This window comes from Candoia aspera, chromosome 10 (genome assembly GCF_035149785.1).
Source record: "Candoia aspera isolate rCanAsp1 chromosome 10, rCanAsp1.hap2, whole genome shotgun sequence".
Taxonomy (NCBI): domain Eukaryota; kingdom Metazoa; phylum Chordata; class Lepidosauria; order Squamata; family Boidae; genus Candoia; species Candoia aspera.
Genome location: NC_086162.1, coordinates 25,239,252 through 25,251,736, shown reverse-complemented (window position 1 = coordinate 25,251,736; position 12,485 = coordinate 25,239,252). Strand labels below are relative to the sequence as shown.

At 50.9% G+C, this 12,485-nt stretch overlaps 1 protein-coding gene across 1 annotated transcript in view; it reads right to left on the bottom strand.

Annotated features, from left to right (window-relative positions):
- NPAS1 (neuronal PAS domain protein 1) overlaps nucleotides 1–12,255 on the bottom strand; it is a 41,305-nt gene extending 29,050 nt beyond the window's left edge. The window contains exons 1-2 of the mRNA XM_063312412.1: nucleotides 12,094–12,255; nucleotides 11,148–11,386 (exon numbers count right to left, since the gene is read on the bottom strand). Coding sequence (XP_063168482.1) covers nucleotides 11,148–11,386; nucleotides 12,094–12,185 — 331 coding nt within the window. The 5' untranslated portion in view covers nucleotides 12,186–12,255. The remainder of the gene's footprint in view (nucleotides 1–11,147; nucleotides 11,387–12,093) is intronic.
- Between the last annotated feature and the right edge of the window lie 230 nt (nucleotides 12,256–12,485).

Sequence of the window (12,485 nt, the reverse complement as noted above, 5' to 3'; positions counted from 1 at the left end):
ACTCAGGAGCGAAACACAGCAGTGGGGAAGACCAGGGCCTCAGGATCACATTTACAAAGGGGTTTGACTTTTGGGAAAGCGGTTAACAAGAGCAATGCTTGCATCTTAAATTGTGGTTAATTCTACCCAGGAATATCTGGGGCAGGAGGAATAAGCAGTGTTTTCTCTTTCCATCTATGGACGCAGGTCTCTGCCCAGGACCCTCAACCAGCGGGGAAGAGAGACGAAGGCGCTCGCTTTGGGGAAAGGGAGCTGGAGGGGGAGGGGAGGGGAGGACAGGACGCGCCTTTGTGTCCTGCACATTCCTGCCAGACGAGAGTAGAATACTTATCAGCCGCGTTCACAACGCCCCAGCAAAGCTGAAAAGCTCGGCAGCCCCCAAGTTAACCTTTCCTTCAGCCCCCCAGCTCGCCGCAGCACAGGGCGGCGGAGTTCCCTGGCTGGGGAAGGAAGGTGGCCCCGCAGGGATGGGCACCTCCTCTCTCTCTTTCGTGCAGGTATGCGATATGCAGCTCCTCGCATGGCCCCTCAGCCACACAAGCAGCGCACTCCCACCCCATTCGAACCCTGCCTCGTTCCACATTTTGACACGACGGGGACAGAAGGCGAAGAAAGAAGAACGTCCGAGCCAGGAGGCTGGACCGGCCAAGAACTCATCTGGTTTAGGGTCTGTATCCCACGGGGCAACCAGATGCATGGTGGGGGCTTGGGAGGAGGGAGGGATGCTCGGGGGGGGGTCCTCCTCCACTCTGGCCACATTGTACAAGGAAGGAGCCCATGGCTGAGGAGGCTGGAATCAGCGGCCAAGTTCTGCGACCACCAAAGAGCAAAATCTTCCATCATCCGGCTCAGTTCTGTCTGAAAACGGGCTAAATGGGTGGCCGTCACGACTGGCAGGGCGCTCCGCGTTTCCTAACATTGTGGAAGGGTTTACCTAGCGCTGGTCAGGATGTGGCAGGACCACATGAGGGGTCTTCTCCTGGAAGGCTGCATTAAAACCCATGAGGCAGCCACCCAAAACTCAGGAACCTCTGGACAGGTTGTTTTACAGGCAGACCTCAACTTATGACCATTCATTTAGCAATGGTTCAAAGCTACAGCAGCGATGGAAAAGGTGAGTTGTGAGTGGTCCTCGCACTTACGACTGTCGCAGTGTCCCTGCAGTCACAGGGTCAAAATTCAGGCGCTTGACAACCGGCATGTATTTATGACGGTTGCAGCATCCCAAACTCACATGATCGCCATTTGCGACCTTCCCAGCTGGCTTCCAACAAGCAAAGTCAATGAGGGAAGCAGAATTCACTTAACAACCACAGCAATTCACTTAACAACCACTGCAAAAAAGGTCATAATATCGGATGTGACTCACTTAATGACTGTCTCACTTAGCAGCGCAAGTTCCAGTCCCAATTGTGGCCGTAAATTGAGGATTAGCTGTACTATAGAAAGCTGAGAAGCCATTAGGAAAGAGTTCCTGACTCTGCTGAGTATCCAAAATGCACCCCTTTCCTCTGCTGTGTCTACATAGACTTTTGGGGGCAAAAAAGAGTTTGCATCTTGTCCCTTGTTTGGGTAATGGACAGATCTCAGATCAGGTTGTTTACTTTTGAAATTCGCGTAAGAACGAATCTTCACACTCAAGGGAGCGGAGGGGCATCGGGAGCGTTTCAGCAGGACCTGGATCAATTATGCAGGCTGTTTCAGAGGCCTTTACCCCAAATTCCCAGCTAGGCAGCAACTGCCCCTGGCTAAAAGCAGTCTACCCAGGCACCACTTGTTCCTCTTGTGCATTTCAATTTTATAGAAGAAAATGCAACGGAGTTTTATTAATCCACCCACACATAAGATACCGCAGGAAAAGATCGCCAAACTGCCCAGAGCGCAAGGCAATGAACAATCGTACGGTCAGTTCAGGCAGACAAAAGCAGCAGCAGGAAACGTGGCTGAAGACGATGTCTGGCCCCTGGACTTTTTCCCCCTTGGTGTTCCAGAACGTGAGCTTGTCGCCAGGGGCCCAGGACGCTCCCTTGGCATTGCAGATGTGGCAGCTGGGATTGGGGCAGTCGGCCTCGCCAACCAGGCGTCTGCCACGGAGCATTTGAAACCAGGCCCCGGGAAGCCATGCCCTAAGGGAAGCCCCGGGTCTCGGTATGTGGCCGGTCCCAGAGGCTAACCCCAGAGAAGGGGGAGACGGCCTGTTAGCTTTAGGGAGGAAAGTTGATGGGGCGTGGGGGAGGGAAGAGCGCCAGTCTTTTTTGGAACTCATTTTCAGGGAGAAAAATCAGATTTTTGCAAATATTTTCCCTTCTCTCTCTCTCTCTCTCTCTCGTTTTTAAATAGCTGCAGCAGCTTCAGAGATGCCGTTTATAATGGCTGCCTCAGTTATCTGTACGGATTTACTCGTAACTAACAAACAGAGAGCCACTTGACAGACATTCAGAACAATACCAGCGCTGCTAATTGCTGCAATTTCCTCTGTCATTTTCTTTAATTCCTTCATTTTTCCTCTCTTGAAATCACCCCACAGGTCAGACAGAATGCTCCTATAATTAAAAGCATTTAATGCAAGCATTAGAAAGCTGCTCAGATTATGGGGGAAGGGAAGGGGGCAGAAGCAGGGCCCATATTGTTCCCCCCTTCAAGTTTGCAAGTTGCCAGCTTTTAAAGCCATAAAACAGCATTTTCAAAAAAAGGAAGGGGGGGAATCAACTCAGAAAAGATGACTTTTTCTCCCCCCCCCCACTTTTTTTCTCAACAGGACAAGCCAGTGGCATTTCTGAAAAGCAAAAACAGGGAACAAACCATCTGGAGAAGCCTGGATGACATCATCTTGCAACTGATGCAGATTTGCACAACGTCATTGTGACACCTGTGACTTGCCCCTCCCGCAGACACTTAGGGGCAGGCGAAAGGTTCAGGAACAGGCTGCCCAACACCAAAAAGGACAACCTTGGCTTGCCGTCTTGAGGTTGGGATAAACACATCCTGTTACAACCAGTGCATAAAGCTAATTAATTCATCCATAAATAAAACACAACTTTTATCCATATCAAAATAGGAACTGAAACACACAGCGAGATTCTCCGGAGATTGGGAGGGCTTTATTTTAAGTAATTATAAGCAGAGAATGGGAAACCATAGGGCACCCTCCACTGGAGGAGGATTTTTGCTCCCCTAAAAGGTATTTTTCCCCCCATGGAAAGAAGGCTCTATTTAAATATGTGTGTGTGTGTGTGTAGTGCTAAAGATGCTGGACTAGGACCAGGATGCCCTGGAGCGCCTCAGCAAGCTTAAGGGCAACTGCAGTTTCTCAGGCCAGCCCACCTCGCAGGGCTGTGGTAGCCAGGCAAATCAGAGGAGGGTGCTTGGCCTCTGTTGCCTTTTGCTCCTCCAAGGATGCTGGGCTGTAAATCTCACAGGTCAATAAAATCAATAAACTATTTGAACGCTGAGGCGCCAGATGAGCAGAGACAATAAAATCCAAATCTCTGCAGGAACCACCAAGGGGGCAAGTCACACAGGAGTGTGAATTGGACAACCCTTTGTCCGAGGTGGTATGAGGACTCCTGCCTTGGGCAGGGGGTAGGACTAGAGGACCTGCAAGGTCCCTTCCAACCCTAAGATTCTATGAGTGAACAGCAACCACCTTATTTTTTTGCACTTGGGAAAGAACTCTAAAAGAATCCAAGGGTGTCAGTCCAAGCCACTATGACATCACTTTCATAGTGAGATGGGCAGTGTATGAATTTAATAATATAAATAAATAATAAATGGTGCCACTGTGCAAAGGGTGCAAATGAAGGCGCCTGCATGCAGTGTGGCGGGACTTCATTTTAGCACCTCCCCTCTGTTTCTGGGGGGAAGGGGTGCTAAAGCCCCATTCACATCGAACTCAACTCTCTCTGTGGTTCGCCATGGGAGACGAAACAGGGAACCACTGTTTGTTGGCAAGCTTCCTTCAAGGACTAGGAACGTATTCTTTCACCATGCAAGAAAAATTAAACAAGCCCCCCCCCCCTTAACCAGAAAAGGTGAGACTGTTTGGATGCAGAATGCCAGACACGGCACAAAACACTGCGCCATCAGGGCACACTGGGGCACACCAGGGTCCCTGTTCTAATCGAGGGTCCAAGCTCCTCACCCCTGAAGGAAGGAACCCTTCAGAGGGTTAATGCCAAAATCCGGTGAGATTACTGGAGCCGCCAAACGGCCGGCTCGGCGTAATCACCGAATTCTTTCCCCGAGTGCGTAATTATATGGGAGAATAAAGCCATCAGCATCCCTGAGGATCACGGACCTGCAGCTGCATCCTTCCTCCTGCCTGCCAAACTGCAGCGGAATTAGCTGCAGCTGAAAGGCGAAAGAGCGTCACGGTCTCTGGGTGGGCAAAGTTTACTGGGAAGAGACTGAGATGGGTAGCAGGAGGGAAGTCGTCTCTCCCGGAGATCCCACACACGCTTTCTGAGCTCCCTTGCTAGGGGAAGCAGCAGGGCCTCTGCCGGCTACTCAGAGGTTGCGGGCTGCATTCTCCGCAAACCTTCCTGCGCTCTTCGAGGTGACTCCGATTTCCTCGCTTGCAGTGGAGATGTCCCCTTGCACGACGGAGGGAACCTGAGCCAGAGGGTTACATGGACACCTATTTGGACGGTTGTACGGGGGGAGGGCTTACATTCGCACCGAGGGTTTTAGTTTGTATTTGGCGCGCTTCTGCTCATTCTCAGCTTTTTTTGTACTTGCACACTATTCTTAAATAAACCAGATTTGATTCAAGCTATTGCTTGTGAGCCTGAGTGTGTTTAGGATAGGCAAACATTACACTTGGCCACTTCAAGATGTGTGGACTTCAACTCCCAGAATTCTGGCTGGGGAGTTCATGCTGGCTGGGGAATTCTGGGAGTTGAAGTCCACACATCTTGAAGTGGCCAAGGTTGAGAAACCCTGCACTGTGGTTTCCCATCCTCTGTGGCTCCCCTCAAACAGCCACTCTGCTTCTTTAACTTGATTAGCCGGACCCTCATCGAAGCCCAGGGCAAGGGGTTAATTTAAGGTGTGAACCCAGAACACGAGTTAACGCGGTAACCAAGTTAAGTGTGTCGAGGGAAGGCCGCCAATGGAAAACCAGGGACTCCCTTTGAAACCCCGCTGCCTCAAAAGGAGCTCAGGAGGGCAGAGGACCACGAAATTCCTTGGAAGCCCAGCAGGAGACCCACGTAAATACCAACACGAGGAGATGGCCCAGTGTGGCATGGTGGCCTTCTGTCTAGGCACGGCTGGCCCAGCAGTGCTAAGGGGTGAGGGCGGCCAGCCAGCTGTTCAGGCCACACCTAGGGCACCGCCTGTCTTGGTCCAAGTTGCACGCCGCCGACCAGTCCTTGAGTCTCCTCTGCCTGTCCAGTTCTACCTCACCTTCTGTCGGCCAGACGCATCCCGCCGCCGGCTCCGGGTGCAAGGGGCTTCCTACATCCTGCCCATACCAAGCAACCTGGATTAATCAGGCTAAGTGCCTGACGCGGTGGCTGCCTGGAGGGGAGCCATGTTGGGCGATTCACTTTTTGTTCAAGGGGCTCTGCAGACCCACGTTCTCCTTCCATCTGACAGCCCAGCTCCGTGGGGAGGAGCAGGGGGCGGGGAAGAGCTACAGCCATCAAGGCTGGATGGGGTTGACACTGACTGCCAGATCGGAAGAGATGGAAAACACCACCACAGCCCTGGATGAGGTCCACATGGTCAGGTGGCCTCAGCTCCAGAAAGTCTTCGACTTACGACCATTCATTTAGCAACTGTTCCAACCTACAACAGTGCTGAAAAAAGTGACTTGAGACCAGTCCTTGCACTTACAACCATCGCAGCATCCCTGCAGTCACATGATCAAAATTCAGGTGCTTGGCAACTGGCTCACACTTATGACAGTTGCAGCATCCCGGGGTCATGTGATTGCCATTGGCGACCTTCCTAGCCGACAAGCAAAGTCAATGGGGAGAGCCGGATTCGCTTAATGACTGTGGTGATTCACTTAATGACTGTGGCAAAAAAGGTTGTAAAATCAGGCAGGATTCCCTTAACAACCACCTTGCTTACCAATGGGGGTTCTGGTCTACCTTCATTTGACTTGATTTTTTTTTTAATGCTTTTAAGTCAGTTTTCGAATCCTGGTGACTACCTGGACAAGTCCCTGCAGTATTCTTGGCAAGATTCTTCAGAAGGGATTTGCCATGACCTTCCTAGGGCTGAGAGACAGGGACTGGCTCAAGGTCACCCAGCTGATGATGGTTGCAGCGTCCCGGGGTCACATGATCGCCATTTGGAACCTTCCCAGCCAGCTCCGACTAGCAAAGTCAACGGCAGAAGCCGGATTCGCTTAATGACCACGGCGATTCACTTAACAACCACGGCAAAAAGGTTGTAAAATTGGGCTTGACTCACTTAACAGCTGCCTTGCTTAGCAACGGAAGTTCCAGTCCCAATTGTGGTCGTAAGTCAAGGACTACCTGTACAGACCGGCATTGTGATGAAGGCTGCATCATGAGGACACGTCCTTTAAGAACAGTTAGCAAAGCAACGTGGAGGATCAGCGAGTGGGACAGCTGATAAATCCTATGACAGTGATGAATCCCTTCTTCCCGTTTGCTGTCCAAAAGCAATGGGGGGAAAGAAGTGGAAGGAGAAGGGGGCAATGGGAAAGATGCAACTGGAACAACCCCATCCAGCACGTTCCTAATCATTAGGGGCCCAAAACGCTCCTTCTGGATCGACCTTACAGGAGGGTTTCAAAGCTGTTCTGACCGTTCCAAGCTCAAAATACCTCTAGAAAGGTTGGTAGAAGGTAAGCATGACCTTCAAACACCTGTGTCAAGATTGGGATGGATGGCTTGAAATGTGCCAGACTCAAAATGTTTTGCACACACACACCCTGGAACAAACGTGATCCCTTTGACTGCCACCTCCCATCTGTTGCTTCATAATATACTCAATCATTGAGCAGAACCAAAAACAAGCAAACAGAGCAGGGTTCCTCAACCTTGGCGACTCTAAGCTGTGCGGGCTTCAACTCCCAGAATTCCCCAGAGCTTTGCTGGCTGGGGAATTCTGGGAGTTGAAGTCCACACAGCTTAGAGTCGCCAAGGTTGAGGAACCCTGAAACAGAGAGCAGAGCTATCTGTAGGGCATGGCCAGAAAAGCCAAGATGGTGGGAGCCCATAAAAAACAGGCAGAGCTTTGAGCCACTGTGGCGGCTGCCATCTTGACTCTTTTGACCATCCCCTTAAGACATTTCTGATAGAGAGAAAAAGAAAATTAGAACTAAGGGTTTGAAAGATTTGAAAACAGGCATGTTTCCCTTCTGGTGGGAAAAAATGAAGTCTGTGGATAGTTAAATGATCTTGGGATTTTGTAAAATTATTAACGCCAGGGAAATATACAAAAGAAAGCCGGAGCGCCTGCACACAATTGTGTCCATTATAAAATGAACATCCTGTCCTTCCAGCATGCTTCAACTTTTGATGGTGCTCATAAACACCAAAGCCGACACACACTTAAAACTGTGCCAAAACAAGGCGAAACTTACCAAAAATAATGTTATAGGTGGTTGAAAAGATAACAAGATAACACATGACATTAGGCAACACACACACTTCCCATGGAATTCAAGACTTCTTAAGCAGGAAATCTCAACTGTGAGCCAAGAACACAGACAGGCTGCCAACCTAGTTTCCTGAGGCAGGGAGTTCCCCAGGGTAAGGATGACCAAAGAAAATCTTCCAATACTTTGGTCCTTGGCTTAAAGATAGGATTAAAAACACAAAAAGAAGCTACCCCTGATTTAAGCAAATGCCTATTTTTATTCCAGCTGCATCTGGCTGCATTTGCATTCTTTTCCAGTTTGGTCAAATTTTGGACCATGAGCTCTTTGGAGCTGGTAAAGGGCCGGGGCTTCAATTGTGCAGTTGTGGGTGCCATCTTGCCTTTTTTGACTCCCAATGCAAATGCCTCTGGATCTGCCATGTGGAGCTTGGTCAGATCTCTAAAATCACCTTCCGTTTCAGCCCCCCCCCCCCCATTTTGTAAGGGTTTGCTTTTGAGTCACCCCACGTTCACGAAGTTACTTTGGGAAAAACGAAATTAAAAAATCAGGCTCCATTTTACTTGTCAAATTAGGGGCAATTTGAACAATTGGTCTCCCTCCAGATGTTTAATAAACCAGTGACTGATTAATCAGCATGACCTTAATTTTTTTTCCCCCACTAGCTAAGTCCCAGGAAGAGACTTGCTGTCGGCATTTAAAAAACCAAAAAACAAAACCTGCTGCTAATTGTGCTAACGCGATTGATTAGGAAGTTGGCCCCCGGTCAAAGATGGTAATTAGGATGGGTGAAATTGCTAGCCAATAACTCGCTGGGCAAAAGGCAGAAGGAAGGAAGGAGAAAGAGAGAAAAGGGAGGGAGGCAAAGAAGGAAGGAGAGGGGAGGAGGGGAGGAAGGAGAGAGAGAGAGAGAGAGAGAAGAAAGGGAGGGAGGGAGTAGGACAGGGCTAACTGGTCAATGAGCTTCATGGCTATTGTGAATTTGTGGAAATCTCTGCCCTCAAGGAGCTTACAGTCAAAAGCCTAACAATGTCTCCCTTCTATGCCAGAAATTCAGGGATTTCGCTGGTTCTCCCCCCAGCTTCTTCCACCTGGCACCCTCTAGATGTGTTGATTCTAATGCAGTGTTTTTCATCCTTGGCCACTTTAAGACATGTGGTCTTCCACTCCCAATTCCCCAGCCAGCCTGCATGCTTTAAGATGTTGGACCCAGCAGCTGGCTGGGGCATTCCGGGAGCTGAAGTCCACATGTCTTGCAGGTGCCAAGTTTGAGAAATACTGGTAATGGTCAGACTTGGTCAAGAGTCTGGGCATTTGGGGCACCGCAGTTGCAAGGCATCTGAAGAGCACTAATAAAGAGCTGCTTCATCCCAAAGCCAAGGAGCATGTGCTGATGGAGCCAAGTTCCGATAGGCCAATTAGGGCACTGCCCTTAAATATTATGGACCAACATTCTCGGAATATTGGCATAATGGCTTATAATCAGAGCCTTCCCTCTTCCCGAAATACTTCTTGAAAAAATCCAAGGAATACCCCCCACGTCTTGTGATAGTGAGTTATCATGCCCGGTGTATGCCTTTCCACCCGTCAAAGGTGCCGTGCGTTTTCCTACCAGCCCCCTTCCGTACAAGCCTCTAGTCCTCATTGTAAAACGCAAACTCATGAAGCGCCTGGCACCCCCCCCAAGTCGCTCCTTTATGGGGCAAGACCCTTGAGCCTTTCTCAGCTTTCCATCCTATCCTGAGTCATTTAGGATCGCAACTACTGTATTTTTAAACAGCAGCAGCACAGGACGCACAGCTGTAGCCAGCAACAGCTGCCCCAGTTTTTAGAAGTTCTTTGCAGCCTCTATTTTGCAGAGCCAGCCATGACGAAGATCCATTCCCTGCAGATTTGGGGTGGTCCCATGAATGGGGGAGGAAGGAGAGAGTAAAGGATGAACAAAATGCTTCCCCCCCTAATCTTAGTGCTGGAATCTGCTGGAGCAAAGGGAGGGGGTGTGAACGGACGGTCCCCCAGCCAACCTCCCCAAAACAATAGGCAGATGTTATCCCTATTTCTTAGCACCCTCGTTATTGGGCTGATAATTACCCCAGAGCTAATGATAGTAATCAGAAAATGCCGCAAGCCGGTATTCTTCCAAGGCAGTTAATTTATTTAATTACACACTTTGAAGCTGCATTATTTAAATGGCGATTTATTGCATGGCTAATCAATGCTATTTTCTCTGGGCAAGCGCCTGTGCGTGCATTTGGGGGCGGGCGTGTCTGCGTCTGTGTGCCTGCGTGCGCGTGTGTGTGTGTTGGAATGGAGCAGCGGGCCAGGCTTTTGGAGAGGAATTGGGGGTGGGGGGGAGAAAGCTTGAGAAAAGGAATGTCTTCAGTTAACTAAATAATTGCAGGCTCCGTTCTGAAGTGGGAAAACCCCGCCTGGCCTGGGGAAGATCCTGCATTCAATTCCCTGTGGTGAGAGAGATGGATAGTGGATTCCTACAATGGGCAGGGGGGTGGACTAGATGATCTCCAAGGCCCCTAACTACTCTTCCATTCAGTCATTTCTCTCACTGCAAACCCCCACATTGCAAAGAAAGAGACAGCATCTGGTACCTCTGTTCCGGTAAAGGAATGTAGACCTAAAGTTGGGGAACGAAGCAACGAGCTGTTTACAGGGTGAAGGGTGGGGGCTTTTAGAAAAGACTGCCCAGTCCTGAGAAAGTGGACCAGGCGAGAAAGAAACTCCAAAAAAATCTGCCTCAATTTGTTTTGCATTAGATGGGGTTTCAAGATTCTGTTCTTCTACCTCACAACAAAATAAGGATTTCTGGAGTCCTTGCCATGCCTGTTTTTTGACCTGGCCTACCTCAAAGGGCCGGCTTCAGTCTTCAGCTTCTTTCTCCTGCTTCCCTCCATCCCAGGACTGTGCAATCTTTGGCGCAGCCCCCCCCCCCTAATGGCTGTCTCATACCTTCCCCAAAGTAGGCTCTAAATTCCTCTACGGGTCATGGAGAAAAAACTTCCAAATTTCTCCTGACTGATTTCGCTCTGAGCTCCATTCCTCTTTTCGCTGCCCGAGGATGGTGACCCTGGGAGCTGGGTCCCCAAACTCTGGCAGCCCCAGGGTGGGAAGAGGGTCCAGTATGGCTCCCAAGAGAAGTGAGATGCACCTCTGAACCCCACGCAGAGATTCCAGGGCCCCAAAGTCTGGGGGAGATTCCCATCCCATCCCAAGGTGACCTCCTCGCCCAGGGAGTCAAGATGGTGGTTGTGCCTGCACCACCAAAGCCAGCCTCTTGATGTTTTGCAACCCCCTGATGCCCCCTTGCTTATTTATCATGGTCATTTTTAATTATCAGAAGGGGAAAATGATTAAAATAGTGGGGCATAACTCTGTTAATGAGGTTTCGTTTTACTGGCAGTTAAATACAGTTTTGGTTTCTACTCGGCCCCACCCAGGGCACCATTCCATTCTCTTCCGCACCACAGGCCAGGCTGTCCATCCCATCCCCCGCCCCTTGCACCTTGCCCCACGGGGCGCTGCCACCTCCCCCCCACCGACCACTTGCACCCACCGTTGCCCACCGGGGCTGGCCCGTCTGCTCGCAGGCTCCAGGGCGGGTCGCCATGGAGGGTGAAGTTGCGCATCTTCAGGTACGTGATGGTGAGCCGGACGATGGAGGCCTTGTCCAGCTGGCTGGTGATGGCGCTGGGCAGTGGCAGCAGCTTGGCCAGTTCGTAGAACTCAAAGTTTTCTTTGCCCCGGCGGGAGCGGGCCGCGTTGCGGGATTTCTCCTTCCGCAGAGCCTGCAGGCTGGTGGGGGGGGGGGTCAAGGGAAACAGGCTGAGCCAAGGGAGGAGTGGCTGGTGGCCCTGCAACTCCCATGCACCCCAGCCAGCAGAGTCAGGGATGATGGGAGCCGTAGTCTAAGACCATCTGGAGAGGCACAAGTCCCCAGCCCCAGGAATTTAAATACGGGCATCCTAAATCTGTTGTCTTTTTCACCAAACAGCTCACAGAAAAAGGGAAAGATAGGAATGTTGGGGGCTCTTCTCTTCCCCCCCCATGCCACCTTTCCTCTAAAAATGCCAGAAATGCCCATCTGGGGCACCCAAACTAGCTCTGATCTCCCACCGGCCCCTTCCCTAGAAAGAGCCACAGCTGGTGATCTATGTCTGTGGCACCTCAGCCTCCTGTGCGCCACCCACCGACAAAACCAGGGGACGTGCCCACCTCCTACTTCACGCTGGAAACACCGGAGAGGGGTCCGGCTCCAGCCCAACCTCCCCCCGCCCAGAGTTTCTCTCCCCCTTCCTGTATGAGCATTGTCCACAACTTGGCCCCCCCAAAACTGCAACCCCCGCATTCCCAAAACAGTCAGTGCCTGCGAGGAGGGTCCCAGCATTCCGAACAGCCCTTCGAGGTGGACCAAGAGAATGTGCCAGGGGTTAATGGGAACTCTGACAAAATTCTGGGCCTCCTGCCACCCAGCCCAATGCCCATGAGCGCCGCCGACTTACCAGGGCACCGGCTGGTTCTTCACCAACAGCCCCTGCAGGAAGTCCCACTCCACGCTGACGCACTTCACCTCGCTGCCACAGAAAGTTGCCATCTTGGACCGCCAGGAACCATCCGCCTGGCGCTGGTCTCAGAACTGCCTCCAGCCACCGATTCCCTTTAAGGACGCACCTTCTGAAAGACAAGGGGGGTCCCCCCATCACCTCTCTTTCTCTTGGCCATCTTTTCTCCCCCACCCCCACCCCCTCCTCCAAATTCCCATTCCCAACATGCAAAAATTATTTTATGCTTTCCATGAACTTAGTGCCCCCATTTTAACTGAGGTTAGTTTTCTGCAAGTTTTACTATTTTACAGAGGAATTCAGTCTAATCCAGTTTACTCCCCCCCCCCCAA